The 25,802-nt window shown below is 43.1% G+C and overlaps 1 protein-coding gene across 1 annotated transcript in view; it reads left to right on the top strand.

Moving 5' to 3' along the window:
* SNTG2 (syntrophin gamma 2) overlaps positions 1–25,802 on the top strand; it is a 450,805-nt gene that overhangs the window by 405,261 nt on the left and 19,742 nt on the right. The window contains exons 15-16 of the mRNA XM_044290991.1: positions 15,501–15,593; positions 25,651–25,761. Of these exons, the coding sequence (XP_044146926.1) occupies positions 15,501–15,593; positions 25,651–25,761 (204 nt within the window). The remainder of the gene's footprint in view (positions 1–15,500; positions 15,594–25,650; positions 25,762–25,802) is intronic.

The following is a 25,802-nucleotide window of genomic DNA, read 5'->3' as shown; positions in this document are numbered from 1 at the left end:
AGCGACTGAGACCCCTGCGCATAGAATGAGACCGCTGCACTGTCCTGGGACTGAGTATGACAGGAAGGAGAGATCTCTCCTCTCTCTCTAAGACGCCTGTCAATATGAACGGCCTGAGACATAGCACAGTCCAAGGAGATAGGCCTCTCATGAAATGCAAATGCATCTTTTAATCCCTCTAAAAGACCATGGCAAAATTGACTTCGGAGTGCAGCATCATTCCAACCAGTATCAGCTGCCCATCTCCGAAATTCTGAGCAGTATATCTCTGCGGATTGTTTACCCTGGCATAACAGACGTAGTCTAGACTCAGCCAAAGCAACACGATCCGGATCATCATATATCTGACCCAGGGCTAAAAAGAAATCATCCACTGAACGGAGGGGCCGTGCCCCCACCGGCAGCGAAAAGGCCAACGACTGAGCGTTACCCCTGAGCAGCGATATAATGATCCCCACCCTCCGTTCCTCATCACCAGAGGAATGGGGAAGAAGGCAAAAATGGAGTTTGCAAGCCTCTCTGAAACGCACAAAATTCTCACTACCCCGGAGAACGTATCCGGGAGCGAGATCTTAGGCTCAGAACAAAGTCCATGAACGCAACCTGAACCGGTCACTAGAAACTGAGAAAGAGTCTTACGGAGATCAGCTACCTCCAATGAAAGACCCTGGAAACGTTCAGTCAAAAGTGAAACCGGATCCATGCTTGAGACGGTTTTGGCGGCTTATAATGTCACGGAAGGTGTACAGGAAACAAGACAATGCAAAATTAATATATGACTCACTGGATCCAAAACTAAGGAACAAAAGGGAGACCCCTGCATCAGACCTGGCTCTCTCCCTGTCTGCTCAGCCTATGCGAAAATCCCAATGGTGGATGATCGCATATCCACGTACCTCGACTATATACCACCTGAACACCCTACAATAGTGAGGGGACACGACCACCGGCTCCCTACACTAGACACGGAGGGAGCCAGGCTCACCTGGGATCCAGCAAACAGAAAATCACAAACAAATGTACAGCACTTATCTTGTAGAAGGCTGGAAAATAGGATCAGCATGCACACACACTCCAGGAAGTTGTATAAGCTGCACACTAATGCATTATGGGGAGGAATTTAAAGGGATGCAATCAGTCCACCTACATGACAGCTGAGAGAGGCTAACGAGATGAGGAACTGAAATTCAAAACAAAGAAAACTCAAGGAGGAGGTTCTGAAAGGCTTCTGTCAGAGCTTCTCAGCTGTCTGGTTGTGACAAGAAGATAGGAGTAATAAAGGTATAACATATACACTACTAAATTACAGCTACTTTCATAAATGATGATTTTAAAAGATTTTGATGCAGACTAGAAAACCCCTTTAAACTGGGGCACTCTGACTGTCACAATGAAGGCACTGGTTGATGACTGGTGGACAATTACTGTTATTTCAGCGCTGGCACATATGAAAAACTTGCAGTGCATGCATATTAATTGGACTTGTCGCCCCTTCCCCATAAAATTTTCCATAAAAATTTGCATTGAAATGCTAAAATAAGGTAGAGCATTCAATTAATTGAACACTCCCAAGAGAATATATAGTAACATGGATTATTATAATTAAAATAAACTGGTGAAAGATGTTCTTTAAGCAAACCATAGCTGTAATGAGTAGTCTGTGAGTAAAGCTTGGCAGCCACCTCCACTCATTACCACTGCTTGTGTTATAAACAAAATGCAGAGCGTTCGCTCTAATTTTTAATAATAGAGCTTCGTATTGCATCGTATTGTAAGTGCTGTCATGAGCGCAGAGTTCTTACAAACTTTTTGTAGGTTAATTTGACAATCAGTTGAGAGTGCACATTTCATTACACTGGGAATGTGCTTAGGTTGCAGATCTCCAGCGCACAGTGTCAGGCATTAGTCACAGTGTTGTAACACATTTATGAGCTCGTACCTTCGCTGCCCCCTTGATGTAATACATTATAATCATATTTGTTAGCATTGTAACTCTTGAACATTTAAGTGATGGCTCTGAGCACAATTAGTCATCTATGTTAGACCTTCTGCCTGTAAATCTGTTTATGAGCTGCAAACTCTTGTTTTACTAACAGAAGAACATAATATTTCTTCATTTTCTATTTTCACTTTTATAATAAATATGAATGCACTAGATTTTTCAGTTATATTCATTAAGCTGCTGTGTATTTTATACATTGCAGAAGACATCTTTACCTTAAATGGGTTGTCTCACTTCAGCAAATAGCATTTATTACATACAGGAAGTTGATACAAGCCACTTACTAATGTATTGTGATTGCCCATATTTAGAGTTGGGCGAACCCGTGAAAGTTCGGGTTTGCCGGGTTCGGCCAAACTTCAGGCCAAAGTTCGGGTTCGGTACCCGAACTTCACCACAAACCCAGACCCCATTTAAGTCAATGGGGACCCGAACTTCACTTTATTATTTTCCATTATAACATGGTTATAGCAGTTATTCAAACTCAGGTATGCTTTAAGCACCTGTATATGTGTTAATTTATTGTAGTATATTAAATATATATATATACACTCACCTAAAGAATTATTAGGAACACCATACTAATACGGCGTTGGACCCCCTTTTGCCTTCAGAACTGCCTTAATTCTATGTGGCATTGATTCAACAAGGTGCTGATAGCATTCTTTAGAAATGTTGGCCCATATTGATAGAATAGCATCTTGCAGTTGATGGACATTTGAGGGATGCACGTCCAGGGCACGAAGCTCCCATTCCACCACATCCCAAAGATGCTCTATTGGGTTTCGATCTGGTAACTGTGGGGGCCATTTTAGTACAGTGAACTCATTGTCATGTTCAAGAAACCAATTTGAAATGATTCGAGCTTTGTGACATGGTGCATTATCCTGCTGGAAGTAGCCATCAGAGGATGGGTACATGGTGGTCATGAAGGGATGGACATGGTCAGAAACAATGCTCAGGTAGCCTGTGGCATTTAAACGATGGCCAATTGGCACTAAGGGGCCTAAAGTGTGCCCAGAACACATCCCCCACACCATTACACCACCACCTGCCTGCACAGTGGTAACAAGGCATGATGGATACATGTTCTCATTCTGTTTACGCCAAATTCGGACTCTACCATTTGAATGTCTCAACAGAAATCGAGACTCATCAGACCAGGCAACATTTTTCCAGTCTTCAACAGTCCAATTTTGGTGAGCTTGTGCAAATTGTAGCCTCTTTTTCCTATTTGTAGTGGAGATGAGTGGTACCCGTTGGAGTCTTCTGCTGTTGTAGCCCATCTGCCTCAAGGTTGTGCGTGTTGTGGCTTCACAAATGCTTTGCTGCATACCTCGGTTGTAACGAGTGGTTATTTCAGTCAACGTTGCTCTTCTATCAGCTTGAATCAGTCGGCCGATTCTCCTCTGACCTCTAGCATCAACAAGGCATTTTCGCCCACAGGACTGCCGCATACTGGATGTTTTTCCCTTTTCACACCATTCTTTGTAAACCCTAGAAATGATTGTGTGTGAAAATCCCAGTAACTGAGCAGATTGTGAAATACTCAGACCGGCCCGTCTGGCACCAACAAGCATGCCACGCTCAAAATTGCTTAAATCACCTTTCTTTCCCATTCTGACATTCAGTTTGGAGTTCAGAAGATTGCCTTGACCAGGACCACAACCCTACATGCATTGAAGCAACTGCCATGTGATTGGTTGACTAGATAATCGCATTAATGAGAAATAGAACAGGTGTTCCTAATAATTCTTTAGGTGAGTGTATATACAATATACATCCAAGTAATGTATGTACCAGATTAAATTGTGGCCTGCTATCTCCAAACAGGATCCACATTAAGTATTCACTGCTTTATTTAGTGCACATCACCAAACAGGGTGTTTCAGCACACAGACCTTCCTCAAGATCTTCTTTATTGATATGGTGCTGTTATTTGCTTATATGCTCCATATAAAACTGCTAATATTTCAGTTGGCCTTAGATTATTCTTGCATGTTGAATTTCATATGTGTTATTTTATTGGAGTATAAAACTATTTGTTTGCACAACACTCACATCCCTTTCCAACTTCTACATAACTTTTAAAATTTGATTGCAGAATCAGACAGTGCTTCGGAAAAAAAAATATCATACCCCTTGAAATTTTAATCCGGCACCCCCGCCGATCAGCATCCATGCGAAAGCTGCCTTCCCTTCATTGCTTACTTGCTCGCTATCAACATCACAGCGGCAAGCAGGTGTAATTACAAGCCGTCCCATTTACTTCTATGGGACGGCTCCTTCCTATTCAAATGTATAGGAATGAACCTTCTCATAGAAATGAATGGGACGGCTTGTAATTACTGTTGTTGGGCGTGAATATTCGAATGGCGAATATTAATCACGAATATCGGCACTTCGAGAATTCGCGAATATTTAGACTATAGTGATATATATTTGTAATTTTGAATATTCTAGATTTTTTTTTTTAATCAGTAACCTCCCTTCTTGCTTGTGGGCCAATGAGAAGGCTGCAATGTCTTTGTCTGAGCTTAGCAACATCCCTAGCAACCAATAGGAAAGTTGCCTACCCCTTACTATATAAGAACCTCCCCAGCAGCCATTTTCTACAGTTTTATGAAGTTCTGAGAGAGAGCAGTGTCATTGCTGTGCTCTGTGCTTTCCACTCATTACATTAGATAGATAGTTAGCTTATATATATAATACAGATAGTTAGTGGGAGATAGTCAGTGTAGGTTATATCCTGATATAGTGCAGCTGTTGCAGTGCAGTGTTAGGTAGTGTGATAGGTCTCTTCTGTCCATACATACATGCAGACATGCAAAAATGTGACGTTTCACATATTGCTCCAAAATATTCGCATCATTAGTGCTGATTAGCGCAATCGCGAATATATTGGAGCACTCTAACTGCATATAAAGCCATTTTTAATGTTCTGCCGTGACAACCATTTTCTCCAGTCTCTGGAAACTTCTAGCAGCTTGGAAAATGTAGCAAAAAGTGACCCACGCCTGTATTTCGAGTGCATTAAGTGAATATTGCATTGCCGATTTTTCACAATCAAGAAAATAACCTCGAATTCACGATTATATGCCGAATATTTGACCAAATATTCGTGAAATATCGTAAATTCGAATATAGCAATTGCGCTCATCACTAGTAATTACACCTGATTGCTGTTGTGATGTCGACAGCAAGCAGTTAAAAATGAAGAAAAGGCAGCGTTCACATGGTGCATGGCCTTCTCTTCAAACAGCTGATTGGCGGGGGTGGCGGACCCTCGCCGATCTAATCCCTTTTAGAAAATTTGCCAAGTTTCACTGATATTTTTGAAATATTGGGACCATACACAAAATAGGTCATGAAAGAAGACATAGCCTTTAATTCTTAATATCTGCTTGTGTAAAATTGGTCAGCACAAAGCATAGGGAAGCGATTTGCCTAGGGATAAAGAAGAGTGAGCACTTAAAACTAACAATTTACTTGTGGCTAAATCAATTTTTACAGTCAATTACCAGACATCGTTTATCATTTAAAGGCTCCTTTCACATCACTGTTTCTCCTTTCCACCGTTTTTCCTTTCCATTGTCCGACTCCATTAAGGAGAACGGAAAGGACGGATTCTGCAGATAACTGAGCGTAACGGAGCCTAAAGACCCCATAGACTATAATGGGGTCCGTTCGGTGTCCGCTCAGAACATGATTTTTGAGCGGACACCGAATGGACCTCATTATAGTCTATGGGGTCTTTAGGCTCCGTTACGCTCAGTTAGGTCTCAGTTATCTGCAGAATCCGGTGATGTGAAAGGAGCCTTAGCCTCTCTTTTTACTTTTTGTTAGGGTTGCAATGGGTTACTATGACAGATGGGAATCAAACAATGGACCCTCATGTATTAAAGTCTAAGGGGCAGGATAGACATGATAGTCTGACTGCCGTTTTTTGCAATACACTAGTAGTAAGTACTGCACGTACTGTTTAAAGGGAATGTGTCAACAATTTTTTTCTGCTAGTTAAAACCAGATAGTAACATATATCCTTTTTTTCTTATCTGTTTTTATTTTCCAATTGCAGATTTTTCTGCCATCCTGCCTGAGCTCTTCTTAACAGCCACATGAGCCATAGACCCAATGGACAAGAAGGGTCCTCATTGACTTCTGAGGGAGAGTTTTCTAGGCATGCTCTGTGCAGAGGTCATTGTACAAGAAAATAATAAATAAAGAGTTTTGACAATCACCTATTGTCATTGGTGGACCATGTGTTATCTATACGCAGAGGTGCCATCTGTCATTTTAATCCTGTCTGTAATGATAAGCAGATAACTACAGTAAAGTTATCTGTACAAAACAAGAAGTGGCTTCTATTATTAGGCTTCATAGCCATAACCTGCAAGATTTTATAGTTTTTGTTTAAGTATAGATGTGACATGGAGAATTAAAAATAGCAAAAAAAAATTAAAAATATATTTAACATAAATACGTTATTTAAATAATAGGTAATTTTCTGATGACATATTCCCGTGTGTCTTATAAATGAAAGGTGACACCAAATGTGCAGGCTGCGGTAGCTCAGGAGCTCTCACTAACAACTTCTGAGCTGCCATGAAACTGTGGGCTGGTGGGAGTTAGTGCAGGCTGGCAGTAGAAGTTAGCCTTTAGTGAAGCCTCCAGCCCGTGCATACATCGCGGCACTAAGCAGCAACTGACAGTTGGGTGGGCTGGCGGCTTCACTAAATGCTAAATGATGCCGGCAGCCCCTGCTTCCATTCATGAACTGCATGCACTATCGTTGGGCAGGCTGGCGGCTTCTCTGTATGCGCTGTACTGCCGCCAGCCCGCGCGTCCTTCACTCACCACAGCCGAAGCAGCAGGAGGATCCCCTTCTCCTCCGTGCTGCCTGGCCATCCAGCTGATTGGTGGTGAGCGCGTCCTGCTCCTCCCCCGTCCCCGCCTCCACCAATCGGCTCCATACATTTCTTCCGTCATATGAGCTCTCCCCTGTCCTGGTACCGTAGATTGCTGCCTAAGTCCCTTGGTGAGGACAGCTCAGGGGCAATATACGGTACCCCAATGAAAAATAAAATGTGTGCCAAACATGACCCCCCTCATCCATAGGAATCCACCCATGTACAGCAGTATATGGGTGGATTTCTATGGATGTGGGGGCTGTAGTCATATTTAAAATAAACACTGTTCTGTAATTGGCATGTGTCTATATTAAATATGACTATAATCCCCCTCATCCATAGTAATCCACCTATATACTGCAGTACATGGGTGGATTCCTATGGATGAGGGGGTTTATACTCATATTTAATATAGACACATGCCAATTACAGAACAGTCCCTGGACAGTGTTTATTTTACATATGACTATAACCCCCCTCATCCATAAGAACCCACCCATGTACTGCAGTACATGCCTGCATTCCTATGGGTGATGGGGGTTATAGTCATATTTGCCGTAATATAAACACTGTCCAGGGACTGTTCTGTAATTGGCATGTGTCTATATTAAATATGACTATAAACCCCCTCATCCATAAGAATGCAGAGAGACATTTCGGGCCATCTCATACAGATGGGAGTGGATGAAACAGCAGCAAAAAGCAGATAAAAACAAACACATTTTTCGTGGGCGTACTGCAAAATGGCCACAGATTGACATGGAAATAAGAGTGGCCATACGTCACAGAAACAATGGCTTCTCAGTATTTACAAAAAAGATCATATATGAAGCCAAGCGTCAATCTGCCGAGAAAGGCATTGATGAGTTCACTGGATCCCGATTCCTCACCATGGTGCTACAGATTCATGAGGAGATGTGGCCTTGCTATGCGCACCAAAACTTGAATTGCGCAAAAAATGACAAAAGAATATGAGTCCAAGATTCTTTCTTTTCACAAATATGTGCTGGATGCAAGAAAGAAAAATGGCTATGAAATATGCCAGATTGGGAATATGAATGAAGTCCCATTAACCTTTAATGTTCCATCGAACAAGACCGTTGATGTGCAAAAACCTTAACGGTGAAGAACTCAGGACACGAGAAAACCCATTACACGGGTTGTGTTGTTCTGCTGCGCAGACGGGACCAAACTGCCACCAATGCTGATTTTCAAGAGCAAGAACATGCCAAAAGAGTCGATTCCAAGAGGCATAATTGTGCATGTACACAACAAAGGGTGGATGGACGAAAATGGCATGAGAATATGGGTCGACAAAGTGTGGTCCAAAAGCCCCGGAGGGCTTCTGAAGAAACCGACCCTACTTGTGCTTGACCAGTTTAGGGCACATATCAGTGAACCTACAAAAAAGAGGTTCAAGGATGTGAACACTCATCTAATGGTCATTCCTGGGGGGCCTACCAGCCAGCTGCAGCCTTTGGATGTGTCAACCAACAAGCCATTTAAGATTTTTATGCGAGAAGAGTTGAATAAGTGGATGGCTGCTGGGATTCACAATCTTTCACCCAGTGGACTGATGAAAAGGCCCACTATCACCCAAGTCATCAAATGGATGAAGTCTTCATGGCAGTCAGTGAAGGATGAAACTGTTCTAAAATCCTTAAAAAAAATGTGGCATCAGTAATGCCTTGGACGGTTCTGAGGATGGTGTCCTCTATGAAAACACCAGTGACAGTGATACCACTGATAGTGAGCCACTGAGCTTGAGTTCGGACAGCAGTGAGGAGTTTTTGGGGTTTCCAGATGACTAGAGGTGTATTGTTCAGTGGCGTAGCTGCAGGTGGCGCCAGCAGCTAAGTTCACAGAGGGGCGGAGGCTCAGCCAGAGGAGGGAGGTCCCGCTCCTGTGGCAGTACTGGCCGGACGTGGAGGAGAAGATGCGACTCGCAAGTGAGTGAGGTGAGGGTGGTGGCGTGACGAGCAGAGACTTGGAGATCTCTCTGGGTCACGGTCAGGACCTGTGTATGAGGAGGGGTCTCTCTGTGAATGAGGAGCTGTCTGAATATGAGTTGGGGTCTCTGTGTGTGAGGAGCTGTCTCTGTATGGGGAGAAGAGCGTGGTTACATCCCTTCCCATAAGTTCCGTTCCCTGGATAGCTGACACCTATTTGGCTGGGACTGGACTGTGACTTCATATGTGCTCACCAGTTCAGTGGGAGGCTTTGATGCAACTTGGTCCTGTATGTTCTGTCCTTGTTTATGCTGGAAGTATTGCCCTATTAACACATTGCTGTGCCCCACACACTTTATAATTGCTGCTCACAGTAAGGCTGACTCAGTAATGCCCTCCTCACAATTTTGCTTCCTTTAAGGCTACTTTCACACTTGCGACAGGAAGGATCCGACAGGCTGTTCACCCTGTCGGATCCGTCCTTCCGCTATTTCGCCGGACCGCTGCTCTGTCCCCATTGACTATAATGGGGACGGGGCGGAGCTCCGGCGCTGCCCGGCAGTGCACGGCGAAAGGTCGCCGGACTAAAAGTACTGAGTGGCTTATTACGCTTTGGCCAAAATGTACACCAATGCCTTATTCAACATCCAGCATAAAGGCAGGGCAGAGTGCTGGTTGCAGTGTGCGATTGCATTTTGTGTTTTTACGTTTGTATCTGTATCTCGCCATAGCAATCTGCACCTGCTAGGGGTTGTGCGGGCTGAATCTTCCATATTTTTTCTTTGTAGTACGTATTGGAGGCGTGGTGATCTCCAAGCAGTCAAGCACACCTGTCCAGTTAATCTGCCCCCTGGAGGCTGGTTTTAAAGTCAGTATAAAACATAGCACCTACCAGTAGCCATTTGGCTCCAGGAGAAGTATATAGAGGTCTCAGCATGCATGTTGGTACTTGCATCCCTGGATCCGATGAAAGCTGTAATGGCACCGGACGGGGTTAAAAGCAGAGTGTGCTTGGCGTGCATGCTGTACCTGCGCTCCCTGGACTTTATGTGGCTGTCATGGCCCATAAAAGGTAGGAACTAGTGTTAGGGATCACTCATGAAGGCGACCTTGACGTGGTGAGTGGCTTATTACGCTTTGGCCAAAATGTACACCAATGCCTTATTCAACATCCAGCATAAAGGCAGGGCAGAGTGCGATTGCATTTTGTGTTTTTACGTTTGTATCTGTATCTCGCCATAGCAATCTGCACCTGCTAGGGGTTGTGCGGGCTGAATCTTCCATATTTTTTCTTAAAAGTACTGCAAGTCCGACTTTTTTGTCCGACAGCCTCTCACCGCAAACTGCCGTGCTGCACCGGAGCTCCGCCCCGTCCCCATTATAGTCAATGGGGACAGAGTGGCGGTCTGGCGGCACAGCAAAATAGCGGAAGGACGGATCCAACAGGGTGAACAGCCTGAAGGATCCGTCCTGCCGCAAGTGTAAAAGTACTCTTAGTGACCGTCTTGCAATAATGTTGCCCCTTTAATGCCCCTTACAATAGTGTTGGCCCTTCATGCAGCCTTACAAGGCCACCTATACAATAGTGTGGTCCCTTTAGTGCCCCCTTACAGTAGTGTTGCCCCCTTAGTGTCCCCCACAATAGTGCTGCCCTGTAGTTTTAATAAAATAAAAAAGTAATACTCACCTATCCCAGTCCCCAAGATGATTGGGGCACACCTTCCCCCTATCCTGTGTTCTCCCCCTTCTCAGCTCAGCAGGAACTATGACGTTACTGCATTGCAGCTGCCCAGGGGCGTAGATATAGGGGGTGCAGATGTAGCACTATTGGCCCCAGAAGCCTGAGGGGGCCCAAGAAGACACCGATATTATAGAAAGCGCATGCTGGTCAAGTTACACCTCTGGCTAGAGAGAAGGGGTTAGGTCAAGATTTGGCTTGGGTGGAGCCATTTCAATTTTCTCCTCCCCTGCCACTGGCCACAAAGCATAGAGGGATGGGGGGCCCAAGTTGAATTCTTGCACCAGGGCCCATGAGCCTTTAGCTACGCCCCTGGTATTGTTCTAAACCTTTCCTCATCTGTTACCGTTAATTACAGTAATAATGTTTCCTAATGCTGCTGTTGGCTGTTTGGTAATGTCTGTTATTTTATTAAAATGTTTTAGCCCACCTTTTAGTTAAAATTATTTTTTCCCCATTTTCCTCCTCTGAAAACTAGGTGCGTCTTATCATCAAGTGTGTCTTATAAAGTGAAAAATACAGAACATAAAAAACAAAGGTGCTGTCCTTTGTTCATGCCACTACCAAAAATGTTTATAAAAACAGTATACCAAGATAGATATCAATATGAAAAACTACAAGTTGTTACACCCAAAAATTATTCTACTTAGTAAATGATAAATTAAAACAAAACCCAAAAGGCAATAGTGGAATTGCCGTTATTTTCCCCTACCCCTTCCAAAAATGTTTTAAACGCTCAATAATACATTATATTTACCCCACAATGTTGCCATTAAAAACACAACTCCCTGTCCCATCCCCATACGACTACACTGACATAAAAAAAAAAGTATGGCTTTTGAAATATGGATATAATAAAAAATTTCATTCCACATACGAAAGTAGGCTATACACTTAAGGGGTCAATCTTGACATGGGTTATGACTACTCACAAAAGGGCCCAGATATCATTGTGTATTGGCTGGTGAGGCCCTATTAGAAAATGTTTGGGATGCCTGGATTTTAAGAGTATTTTTTATTTTTACATTTTTTAATAGAATATCACCCAGAAAAGACCTTAGTAGGAAATTACTATTATTATTTTAGTTCTTTTTTTTTACAAGTATTTTACCCTTAACTGGAATTGGAATAGTACGAAAAACAGCCTTGATAATTCCTTGACATACATATTGTAGTGTCAAGGTGTTAGCTGTTGACTTGACAAGCTCCCTGTGACAGCAGCATCCTTGTTAGTGTCCTTATAATAAGAATGCTGTATAGTCACTCAGCTCAGATCTGAAGATTTCAAAGCAAAAGAGATACTGTGCAAGAGCTCTGTGGGACCTCCTTTTATAGTGATCAATAGAGGTTCCAGCTCATGGACCTCCACTGAAGGGGCATCTCCTTGCGTTTCACCACTAAATGTCATAACATAACTTACTATAGTAGTATCTGCAGTTCAATAGAAAACTACAGTAGGTGATTACATATAACAAATAAGACACTAACTGCTGTTTATAATAATAATTTCTTCTTATGGGGCAGAGGTTAGTCTGAGCTCCCTCAGGCATCATGGGCAGGATGCTACTTCTATCTCTGCACCCTTAACAGGGTTAAATTTGTACTTTTACAAATCTTATATTGTTCTTTCATATCAGACCTTTTTTAGAATCTGACTCTCATTGTCATAAGCAGAGATGATCGAATGGAAGCGGACAAAGTCAAATTTGTTCAAAATTTCAGGAAAAAATATGATTCTGAACGAATTTGAATATCCTTGCGCTTCGTGGTAATGAATCACAACTTTTCCTAACATGGCGGCTAGCTAGCTACAATGGCGGCTAAAATGGCGGCTACACGTGTGAGGACATGGGGCAAGGAACTCTGGGAAGGCGGGATCACCCATAATGCCATGCATGCAGCCAATCAGCAGCCAGCCAGCATGGTGATGTCACAGCCCTATAAATACGGCGGCCATCTTAGATTCTGCCATTCACTATCGACTTTGTTCAGAGACAGACGTGTATGCAGGCGCTAGGGAGAGTGAAAGAAAAACTAATTGTTAAAAAAAAATAAGGAAAGAAGTGATTTTCTAGTGAAGGGAAAGGATAGTGAGAGGAATCATTTCACAGGCAGGGAGAGACGTGTGCAGATACTAGGGAGAGTCATAGGAAAATCCTCATTGTCAAAAAAAGTGATTTACAAGTGCAGGGAAGCATTACTTGGGGATCCAGATAGTCTCATAATACAGCTCTGACATTCCAGCAGTTAGTTATTGGGGTACAAGTGCTATGTTGAAAAGCCTTTATCTTAAAAGATAAATATATACGCAGGTCACTTTTTCTGTTATTCACGCTGAAATCGTTTCGTTGCCAATTTCAAATCATTTAGTTGCCTATCTCAGTAAAAAAAAGATAAATATATTTGGCGCTTTTAGGGGTGTTTTAATTTGCTTTTAATTTATTTAGTTCAGCTAAAAGTATGTCAGACAGAGAAGTGCCAGGCCCTGCACAGGGCAGTGTCAGAGGCGTAAATGATTCTGGCGCAAGCACGGGTCGCAGCAGAGAAAGGGTGTGTGTAAGCAGTTTTTTTTTACCGAGGCTTCAGGTCCACATGTTAGCTAGCGGTCGTGTCTTGACCAGTAACCCAGCGGTTCCTGATTGGTCAACTGGATCTTCGACTTTGTTGCAAGTGACAGCACCAGCAGCCTGAGTCTAGAGTCGCTGATAAGCAGCTTTCTTTACCCGCATAGTGAAGAAACTACTTGGGCTACTTTCACACCTGCGCTAGGTGCGGATGCGTCTGGTGTCTGCACAGACGGATCCGCACCTATAAATGCAAACGATAGTGTCCGTTCAGTACGGGTCCGTCTGCATAAAAACTTTTTCAGATCTGAGTTTTCACGATCGTGAAAACTCAGATCTGACAGTATATTCTAACACAGAGGCGTTTCTATGGTGATGGGGACGCTTCAAGTTAGAATATACATTAGAACTGTGTACATGACTGCCCCCTGCTGCCTGGCAGCACCCGATCTATTACAGGGGGCTGTGATCCGCACAATTAACCCCTCAGGTGCCACACTTGAGGGGTTAATTGTGCACATCTCAGCCCCCTGATCGGGTGCTGCCGGGCACCAGGCCCCCCTCCCTCCCCAGTATTAAAAATATTGGTGGCCAGTGCGGCCCCCCCCAGTATTAAAAGCATTGGTGGCCAGTGCACCCCCCCTCCCTCCCCAGTATTAAAAGCATTGGTGGCAGTGGCCACAGGCTAACAACCCCCCCCATCATTGGTGGCAGCGGAGCGGCATTTCCGATCGGAGTCCCAGTTTAATCACTGGGGCTCCGATCGGTTTCCATGGCAGCCAGGACGCTACTTAGCTTATACTTACATGCGCTGTCTGTGGCCGGCCGGCACTCCTCCTACTGGTAAGTGACAGGTTTGTGCATCATACTGCTGCTGCTGGAATCTACACACGATGTCACCGTGCCATTTTGAGGCCTCCTGATGCTGCCATGTTCACACTATGTCACCTTGCCACTCTGTGGTATCATGCTGCTGCTGCTGTTGCTGCCATCTCCACACAATGTCACCGTGTCACTTTGTGGTCTTTTGATGTTGCCATGTCCACACTATGCCACCTTGCCACTCTGTAACATCATGCTGCTGTTGCTGCCATCTCAACACTATGTCAGCTTGCCACTCTGTGACATCCTGACATCATCGGTCAGAAGGAAGGAAAAATGAGATGCACAACGGATCCTGTCTGTGTAGCAGCTGTAAGGCCTGTATGATCCCATCAGAATTGGCTTATGATTTGGTAGCCAAAAGCAGGAATGGGTACAAAACACAGAAGACTTGCAAATATTACCTTAACATGTCATCTCTGTCTTAGATCCACTCTGGCTAATGTCTATGTATAAAGCCAGCACTATAATGAAGAAGTTCACCAGCAAAGTGACTTCACATTTAGGATATTACACATTTTAAATTGATTCAGGACCCTGTCAAATCCTCATTGGCATAACAAGGTCACCAAATGTTCCAGTCTTAAAATAATCTTGGGTGGCTTGACATTTTCTGGTTCTAAGTGCAGATATTGCAGACATTGGAATAGCAAATGTCATCTGAGAAAGTAACATACGTGAAAGATTGTGAAATGTAGGCAATCCGAGTTACACAAAAAGGAAATGAACACTCATTTTTGGATAATTGGTTGGAGACATACAAACTGTTCCTTTATACTTATAGTAGCAAGCTAATGTAGATATACTGTAGAGAACCGCTGGTATATAGCACAGATATGGCCTAATATTAGCCTTCATTAGTGCAAGATATGGAAACCATGGCCTTATGCAGATAGGGCATAGGAGTTTCTACTCCTGCTGTGGGTTCCACTCCTGGGTTAAAAGGGTTTTTCTGGAATCAGCATATTGATGACTAATCTTTAGGCCATCAGTATCACTTTGGTAGGGACTTTCACCTTCACAGTCAGCTGTTTGAAGGGGCAGCAGTGCACCTGTGAGCCTCTTCGAGCCTCTTCGATCAGTATGTCAAGCTGCATGACATTTGCTTAGCAGCAGTGGTGCGGGGTATCGCAGCTTAATCACATTCAAGTAAATGGGACGAAGCTGCAATATACTGCACCGTCAATACTGAACATACAGCATGCTGGTGGACGAACAAATGTAAACAAAGAAGAAGCTAAGGCGCCTTCACGAGTGCCATGTTCACTGCAAACAGCTGATTGGTTGGGATGCCAAGAGTTGGACCATCACTGACCTGATCCTAGGGATAGGCCATGAATATACAGGTTCCAGAAACCCCATTTAAACAGCTGATGTGAAACAGACGGTCTTGGAATACATAGTGGCGTACCTATTTGTTTAATTACTTATACAGCAATTATTTTTATTTTCCAGTCGAAAACATATGTTTGTAACAATCAAGGAGATGTTGTCTGCTTTACTGTGGACTTTGTATCAGGATTTACCTGCTTTGACAGCAAATCAAAGGTAAGAATGTACAGAGCCTGTAATAATATGAATGGAATAAAACTGTCCTTCTGTCTCTTATTATCTGACTGTGAAATGCAGGAATCAGTAATCAGATGCTTAATAGAGATCAATAACCTAAGTTCCTTCACTAAATGGTATTTAAACCTAACTACTGTAAAGTTTATTATATATTTTTTGATGTTCAATCTTCCAGTGTTTTGTTCTAGTAAGAGGATTCTCCTAGGCTGGGCAGACAAGTAGCAAACATGGTTAAAAAAAAGAGTCACCAGTCACAAGCACTCCAGGTCCAGCATTGAGTTCCCACCTCTGCTGCTTTTGGTCCCCACTTGAACAGAAGGGTGACACACTGTCTAAAGCCAATCAATTGCCTGAGTCGTTTTCTGTGCAGCTATGCGGTCATATGCCATTTCTGCACAGGTCACCACTCGGGCCATTGATTGGCCAGCAGAGGGGACATGTATGTAGGCAACAAGTGATACTTCTGGTCCAGCAGGGACCAGAAGAAACAGTGATGGGAGCTTGGTGCTGGACCTGGTGTGCTCATAATAGTTGAGTCTTTTTAACGTTGGTGCCAAACCCAGCCCCCTGATGATGGGTCCCCAGTCTTGGAGAGCTACTAATAATTCATTCAATGAGTAAGATACTTAAAATATGAAATTGACCCATTTTATGAAGCCAATTTTATAATGAAGCCACCTTAAAGGTACATCCACACAGGATATCATTTGCAACAGGAAAAATCCGCTGCCGATTTGAATTGGGATTTGCCTTAAAATTGGAGACAAAGTGCACATGTATTACATGCAGATTTCTTTGTAGATTTGTCACTAAGAGGCACTGAACTTTTAACAAACTTTGCATTAATCAATAATACGGTGTGTGCGAATAGCACCATTTATGGCTATTATATCACTTGTATCTGGCATTTAGCAGTTTTCCTCTGTGCTTGCTGAATATCTTTTTTGCAGCTATCTAAGAAATGATGGGTGGAGACTAACTGCCCTTCACTGCACATACAAAGTAGAGGAAAATCGTATTCCTGTCTTACAGTCACTCAAAAGCAGCCCCAGGATAACGGAGGACATTACAGAGAAGTACAGACCTGTACTTTTGTGAATAAAGCACTTGTGTTGACCTACAGTGGGATGCAAAAGTTTGGGCAACCTTATTAATCGTCATGATTTTCCTGTATAAATCGTTGGTTGTTATGTTAAAAAATGTCAGTTAAATATATCATATAGGAGACACACACAGTGAAATTTGAGAAGTGAAATTAAGTTTATTGGATTTGCAGAAAGTGTGCTATAATTGTTTAAACAAAATTAGGCAGGTGCATAAATTTGGGCACCACAAAAAAGAAATGAAATCAATATTTAGTAGATCCTCCTTTTGCTGAAATTACAGCCTCTAAATGCTTCCTGTAGGTTCCAATGAGAGTCTGGATTCTGTTGACCATTCCTCTTTACAAAACATCTTTAGTTGATTCAGGTTTGATGGCTTCCGAGCATGGACAGTTCTCTTTAATTGACACCACAGATTTTCAATTATATTCAGGTTTGGGGACTGAGATGGCCATTCCAGAACGTTGTACTTGTTCCTCTGCATAAATGCCTTAGTGGATTTTGAGCAGTGTTTAGGGTCGTTGTCTTGTTGAAAGATCCAGCCCCGGCGCAGCTTCAGCTTTGTCACTGATTCCTGGACATTGGTATCACGAAGCTGCTGATACTGAGTGGAATCCGTGCGTCCCTCAACTTTGACAAGATTCCCAGTCCCTGCACTGGCCGCACATCCCCACAGCATGATGGAACCACCATCATATTTTACTGTATGTAGCAGGTGTTTTTCTTGGAATGCTGTGTTCTTTTTCCTCCATGCATAACGCCCCTTGTTATGGCGAAATAACTCAATTTTAGTTTCATCAGTCCACAGCACCTTATTCCAAAATGAAGCTGGCTTGTCCAAATGTGCTTTAGCCCACCTCAAGCGGCACTTTGTGCTGTGAGCGGAGAAAAGGCTTCCTCTGCATAACTCTCACATACAGCATCTTCTTGTGTAAAGTGCGCCGAATGGTTGAACGATGCACAGTGACTCCATCTGCAGCAAGATGATGTTGTAGGTCTTTGGTGCTGGTCAGTGGGTTGACTCTGACTGTTCTCACCATTCGTCGCTTCTGTCTATCCGAGATGTTTCTTGGTCTGCCACTTTGAGCCTTAACTTGAACTGAGCCTGTGGTCTTCCATTTTCTCAATATGTTCATAACTGTGGAAACAGACAGCTGCAATCTCTGAGACAGCTTTCTGTATCCTTCCCCTAAACCATGATGGTGAACAATCTTTGTCTTCAGGTCATTTGAGAGTTGTTTTGAGACCCCCATGTTGCTACTCTTCAGAGAAAATTAAAAGACGAGGGAAACTTACAATTGACCCCCTTAAATACTCTTTCTCATAATTGGATTCACCTGTGTATGTAGGTCAGGGGTCACTGAGCTTACCAAGCCAATTTGAGTTCCAATAATTGCAACACGCCAGACCTGCAGGGTATAGCGAAGTGAGGTCACGGTTATGGGCAATCGAGGGTTGCTCACTGTATTGGAGAACCCTGGGCAGGCATGTGGCAGTGAAGGAGAGGTAGACACGGTTCCTCTGGGGCACACTCTGTATGTAGGGACCAGGCCTGATGGTGGATGAGGTGCCCTGGATGTTACGGGTATTTTGAGTGCCTGGGGCAAGGTCCCTTCAAGGTTCGTGACCCCCAGTGCCTGTGACGGTGGCACACCGGTTTATAGTTGTTTATAACTTTATACATACAGATGGTAATACAGTCCTTTAGAACACAAGCTTCACAAGCAGGCTTACTTCACAAGATGGCAGGCATTGATTATGCAAGATACTCAGAGGGTAAATCCACAATGCACTCAGAATCAGGTTGTACCTTTTCTCAGAAATAGCGTACACTGTTCTTCCTAGAACTCCTGTCTGGCTTTCTATCCCAAGGCCCGGATGCCTAAATGGTGGCTTAAATCCTTGGTAAAATATATATATCTTCCTCTCGTATTAAATCCTTGCTTTGCTTTCTAATGCCTCTGCCCATCAGTGTTACTTATCTTGGTTGGAAATATCCTTACTTGAATGGTGCAGGACTGTGAGTTTCTCCCAGGAGGTTCTGTCCTTCTACTGGGGTGTCTCAACTGAGCCAAGCTTAGCTTCAGGAGCTTCAGGCTGACGAGGCAACTCCTCTAGTCCCCTGGAATACACTCGGTCTCCAAGCAGGCTGTACTTCATCTAGCCCCTTGGTGCAGCTAGAAACCAGGACTGTCCAGCTGCATGTCAGGAGGAGGCCCTCAGCATATCTTGGGCTGGTGCCTTCTCACTTCTGTCTCCACAGACTCCTGACTATGACCTAACCACTCCCTGTCTGGGCCTGGACATTTATACTAGGGGCTCTCCATCTCCCTCTAGTGTCTGGGATGTCTAACTACACCCAACTAGGCCTGCAAAGCACATGACAGGGGAAATATTGCATGTAAAACACACAGTAAATTACATTAAATGCATAGATCAATACAATAGCACTGTCCCTTGTGAGTAGAAGTAACACGCTACCCAATTGACCCTTGTGTAGTGCCCACTCCTACCTAGTGGGACACTACATAATTAGTTCTAAAGGTTTTGGAATCAATAAAATGACAACAGTGCCCAAATTTATGCACCTGCCCAATTTTGTTTAAACAATTATAGCACACTTTCTGTAAATCCAATAAACTTAATTTCACTTCTCAAATATCACTGTGTGTGTCTCCTATATGATATATTTAACTGACATTTTTTATCGCAACAACCAAAGATTTATACAGGAAAATCATGACGATTAACAAGGTTGCCGAATCTTTTGCATCCCACTGTATGAGCTTCCTATATAGCTGTGCAGTCTGCTTGTCTCTGCGTGTCTTCTCGGCTCCTGCTCACTCCTCCCCCTCTCCTTTCCATAGACTTGCATTGACATTTTAATATGATCCTCTTGCAGAGATGATCCCATCCTGGATGGAATAAAATGCATTTTTGTAAGTGAAAAGCAATCAAGTTATGTGTGTGGGGGTGGGGATGGAGGAGCTGGTAAACAGCTGATAACTAGACATTTTTCACTGATAAAACACATTACAGAGTTTCTTGTGGTCATTTGTACTATTGATTTATGCAATGTTGTGTAAAAAGTTAGTGACAATTATTCATTGCCACACCATAATTTGACACGTTGCAGCTTTTAAATCCACACCACTTCAATATCTGTGTGTTTTTTCCCACAGCATGTTAATGAGATTTTGTTAAATTTCATCAATATTTCTGCTACTGTAAACACTACAGATTCCCCTTCTATAGTTGTGCAGTAGAGAATCCACAGGGTATCTGTCCCATGTGGACTGATCAGAGGGAATCCCGCCTTCAAATGCAATCTGGGTGGGCACTGCCAAATGCACATATAGTGCTTGAACTGACAAGAATCCCACTTCCCTAAACCCTGGTGATGAACTGTCATCATTAGGTGCAGTCACTGCAGAGAAAATAAAGTATAATGGAGCTCATTCAAATGAATAGGAAACTGCGTAATAGAGTACATGGAGGGTTGAGTTGACCAGAGTTGTATCCACTCTGTGCAGAGGTTCTTTGCTCTATTTGAATCTCCTTTTCTTCTGCAACATGCGCACGGCTTTAGAGATAAGACTTAGTGGGAGATTTATTTAGACTGGTGGGTAAACTGGTCTTAATTTGTCCTGTGCTGGCATGAGATGCCCCACTAAGTAACAAATGCCTCTTAATAAATTTGTTGCATTGTCTGCTGCCTGCGCACCAGAAGTGAAAACTACTCCTACTCCTGCCCACATCCCATAAACTTTTTGAAAAAGAGGCAAGATTTTGGAAAAAGCTAAAAAGTTGCAAATGTTGTCACAGACCAGCACTAGCATCACAATTTTTGTCTCTTGTGCCAGAAACTGGTGTACAACGCAGTACAAACAATTTCAAAAGGACGGCGCATGCACAAGAACATCAACCAAGGCAAGATTACAGCGCCAGAATGACCCTCTCAAAGCAGTGAGGGAGGGGCTGGGCACTGGATGGAGTGGAGCTTTGGGATGATGACAATTCTCTCATTGCACTAAAATCCTCACATTTCAGGAGAAGCCTTGGATCGGGAAGGGGAAAAAACATTTTATTCAGATGATCTGCAACTGTCTAACTGTGCTCTTGATAGTGAGGCCTCCTATGACAGGCTTCTTTTAAAATCAACTTCAATATATTACCCAGTGGTGTAATGATAGGAAGAATATGTGTGTATAATGCATAGCCAAATGCATTGACGTTACAAATAGCAATTATTATATTCAGCAATAGGAATCTATTGCAGAAGATTTCATTATAAGAACATAAGCATATTAAAGTACTAAAATGGAGAAAAAAACATCAAATGATCACAAAATGTTCAAATTTTAGAGAAATCAGCTTATATTACTCAACTATACGTAATTGGAAAAGAAAAGAGACAGAATGCTAAGCCTGAAGAAAAGAGCCGGAGGCTGCAGGGAGACGCCGAATCACTCCAGCGTTAAAAACAAGATACGCTAATGTGATACAGAAGGCTAAATAAATGACATCAAGATACAGATTTTCCATAAATACAGACACTATCAAATATTGTCAGGAGGAATTTCATCTTAATTATTATCTCTTACTGACTGATCCTCAATGTGACGAGTACAGTCATGTGAAAAAATTAGGACACCCTTTGAAAGCATGTGGTTTTTTGTAACATTTTTAATAAAAGGTTATTTCATCTCCGTTTCAACAATACAGAGAGATTACAGTAATCCAACTAAACAAAGAAAACTGAAGAAAAGTCTTTTCAAGATCTTCTGTAAATGTCATTCTACAAAAATGCCTATTCTAACTGAGGAAAAAGATAGGACACCCTTGCCCCTAATAGCGAGTGTTACCTCCTTTGGCTGAAATAACTGCAGTGAGACGGTTCTTGTAGCCATCTACCAGTCTTCGACATCGGTCTGAGGAAATTTTACCCCACTCCTCAATGCAGAACTTTTTCAGCTGTGAGATGTTTGAGGGGTTTCTTGCACGTACAGCCCTTTTCAAGTCACCCCACAGCATCTCAATGGGATTCAAATCTGGACTTTGACTTGGCCATTCCAGGACTCTCCATTTCTTCTTTTTCAGCCAATCTTTGGTTGATTTACTAGTATGTTTTGGGTCATTGTCATGTTGCATGGTCCAGTTCCGCTTCAGCTTTAATTTTCTAACTGATGGTCTCACATGTTCTTCAAGCACCTTCTGATACACAGTAGAATTCATCGTGGATTCTATGATGGTGAGCTGACCAGGTCCTGCTGCAGCAAAGCAGCCCCAAACCATGACACTTCCACCTCCATGCTTCACAGTTGGTATGAGGTTCTTTTCTTGGAATGCTGTGTTTGGTTTACGCCAAACATGTCCTCTGCTGTTGTGTCCAAATAATTCAATTTTGGACTCATCTGTCCAAAGAACATTATTCCAGAAGTCCTGGTCTTTGTCAACTTTATCTCTGGCAAATGTCAGTCTGGCCTCGATGTTTCTCTTGGAAAGCAAAGGTTTCCTCCTTGCACACCTCCCATGCAAGTTAAACTTGTACAGTCTCTTTCTGATTGTAGAGGCATGTACTTCTACATCAACAGTAGCCAGAGCCTGCTGTAGTTCTCGAGATGACACTTTAGGGTTTTTGGAGACCTCTTTTAGCATCTTGCGGTCTGCTCTTGGGGTGAACTTGCTGGGGCGACCAGTCCTGGGCATGTTGGCAGTTGTTTTGAAAGCCCTCCACTTGTAGACTATCTTCCGGACAGTGGAATGGCTGATTTCAAAATCTTTTGAGATCTTTTTAAATCCCTTCCCAGACTCATAGGCTGCTACAATCTTTTTTCTGAAGTCCTCTGACAGCTCTTTTGCTCTCACCATGGTGCTCACTCTCACTTCAACAGTCAGGAGCACACCAAACTAAATGTCTGAGGTTTAAATAGGGCAAGCCTCATTCAACATGCAGAGTAACGATCTACTAATTATGTGCACCTGGTGTGATATACCTGTGTGAGATCTGAGCCAATTTAAGAGGGAATACATGTGAGGGTGTCCTATCTTTTTCCTCAGTTAGAATAGGCATTTTTGTAGAATGACATTTACAGAAGATCTTGAAAAGACTTTTCTTCAGTTTTCTTTGTTTAGTTGGATTACTTTAATCTCTCTGTATTGTTGAAACGGAGATGAAATAACCTTTTATTAAAAATGTTACAAAAAACCACATGCTTTCAAAGGGTGTCCTAATTTTTTCACATGACTGTATATAGCTAAAGTTAAAAAAATTCAAAAGTTTCTGACTGCTAAAAATATCAATGTCCTTTGCCATTGCAGTGGGTGGGGGAGTTCCATGCTTAGGAACCCCTCGCTCTATGTGGTAGAGTAGAGAGCCACTTTGCAAGAGTACCTTCCACTCTGGTGGACTTGGTGTGTCTACAGTATATTCATTATTTGGACAGGCATTCCTTTGAATGGTTGTCATGTATTGCTATGGAAATGTGTGCCTTGACACCATTTTCCTGGCCATAACAACTGATCCCTGTGGGTTAGAGAAGCCAGGTGCATGACAATTTCTTATTGCCACACCACTTAGTGCGTGCATGCTCCTTGCAGCTTTTAGAGGGCCAGCACATGCACCTTAATCTTTCTCAGTTTATGGCAGGCCATCGAAGGTGTAACAGAAGCTGCTGTACGCCGTTGTTCCCCTGCTTATCGCCGTGGTCCCGGGCACCGTGCTCAGCGGTGACCTGTGGCTGGTGCTTCCCATTTCACTGATGTGGTCCTGGGCTCAGTTTCTGTAGGTGTTATTGCTTTTGAGTATTCCGCTCCACAGCTTCCATTCAGCCCTGGACACAGCATGAGTTTGGTTGGTTTCGTGTTACACTGCTATAAGGGGGCAGCGCATCACTCCCTGGGCTGTGTGGGTTAGGTCAGGTGACCTCGCTGACCAACTCTGGCTCTTCTGCAGGTATTTAAGTGACTCAGCCCTCTTCCGAGATGCTTCAGTGTCAAGGTCCTTGAGTTTGCTGGTTCCTGATACTCTTGTGTGCTCCTGATCTATACTTTGTTCCTGAACTCTGCTATTCATCTGATCCCTGCCTGCTTGCTTTGTCTTTCCTGTGTCCAACCCAGATTGCCTGACCTGTACCTGTGCCGCCTGCCCCGACCTATTGCCTGTCTGACCACCTCTCTGCCTTATCCTTCAGTCCTGCACTGTTGCTCCTGGTAACATCTATGCCCGTCTGACTATGCTTGTAATTCCTTGTACCTACTCAGGAACCTCCTGGTCTGCATGGACCAGCTGCCACTGACTCGGGGTATTGCTCTGGTGTAGCCCCTGGCAACTACCCTAAAGTCTATTCTCACCATCTGAGGCTCTAGTGAAAACCAGGTAGTTGCTTAGACACGCCATCCAGAGTATAGCCAGTCAGTGGCACAGTGGGTTAACACCCACTGATCCATGACACAAGGGTACTCAAGGCACCTTCCCCTGTGGGAGGTTACCTGAGCCATAGGTTCTATTTTGCTAGTTCCTGCAAAGGTATGCTGTTTATGTTTGTTTGCCTGTGTACCAAATCTTGCCTGTTTCCTGTATTTTTGACCCTCTGCTACCTATCCTTTCTGCCTTATCTATATATTGACCATGAGCTGTCACCCTTACGTCGGACTGTCTATAGGATTTTACAAACTCTGCATGCCCTGACCCCGGCCTGTTTTGGCCCAAGGTGTTCTTCATCAGTGTCTCTTGACCCCCTCGGGTCAGCAGTCACTTGAACGTTGACTACTCCAAAAGGTAGCAGCCTGGTGGTTCCCCTGCAGCGAAGTCCAGATTCTTGTATACGGGTTAAAGGGTGAATATGGGGGCCACTTAGATAATGCCCTTTAGGAGTAGCGCCAAGTCAAATCTGTTCAAGTGACACTGAAGATTCACATCCACATGAGACAGAAATGAGTTGAGTGTTCAGGATTGGAGGTTTGGAGGGTTTTGAAGGGATGGATGGCACTAGGCTAGAAGGGATACAAGAAAATTAAGTCATTGGAGTGCTAGACTGCACTGGGTGTTATGTGGAGATTAGTTTGGAAATGTAGCACACCCAACAAATAGAAGGTGAGAAGAAGACATTGTGCTGGAGTCATGAAATGTGTGAAAGGTGGGACTTTGAAAAATGCATCAGGAAAACAAAGTCTCAACCTCTGTAAAGATACCCTTATAAAGTTATCAGCGCAGAATTGTGCAATTATTTTGATTCTATAAAACATAATAGTGTCCACAAGTGATCAATGTCCTTAAAAAGGGTTGTCCAGAATTTTAATGTTGGATTTAATGTTGGATTTTAACATTTCGGGGAACTGTAAGGCTATATGTCTGCAGATCTCCAATGGAGAGGGATAAGACACCTTTCTTCTCAGGAACACTGGTTCTATTAGACCCCTTGAATCACTTGTGCGTTGCATGAAAATCACAGCATGTTCTATATTCTGCGTTTTTCACGCAACGCTGGCCCCATAGAAGTGAATAGGGCTGCGTGAAAATCGCATCGCATCTGCAAGCAAGTGCGGATGCAATGTGTTTTTCACTGATGGTTGCTAAGAGATGTTGTTTGTATACCTTCAGTTTTTTATCATCCGTGTGCAAAATTAAATCGCATTGCAACAGCGTGATAAAAACTGAACACGATCACATATAAAACTGAATGAACTTGCTTGAAAAATCGCACATTTTTCACTGAAAGGATCCGCAACGCATCCGGACCTAATCCGCTCACGCTCGTCTGCCAGGGCCTTACTCTTTATTATATACTTTCTATCATGGGAAAAATCCTTCAAAGTGACTTGAATTCAAAGTTTCAACAAATTGCAATATTTATATAACATCATGCTGTATAGATATTCATTTTTTCACATTGAATGTTGACCAGAATTGTTTCCACTTTGTTTTGCCGTAGAACATAATCTGGAGGTTTAAGTTTTCCCAATTGAAAGGTTCCTCCGATGATGGCAAAACTCGAGTAAAGCTGCTATTTCAAAATTGTGACACAAAACAAATTGAAATGAAGGTAAGTCGCAAGGCAATGAATTCAGCCACATAATCAAAGCC

The sequence above is a fragment of the Bufo gargarizans genome, chromosome 4, assembly GCF_014858855.1.
Source record: "Bufo gargarizans isolate SCDJY-AF-19 chromosome 4, ASM1485885v1, whole genome shotgun sequence".
NCBI classification, from domain to species: domain Eukaryota; kingdom Metazoa; phylum Chordata; class Amphibia; order Anura; family Bufonidae; genus Bufo; species Bufo gargarizans.
Note: the sequence above shows the minus strand (reverse complement) of the source record. Positions and strands in the feature narration are given on the sequence as shown.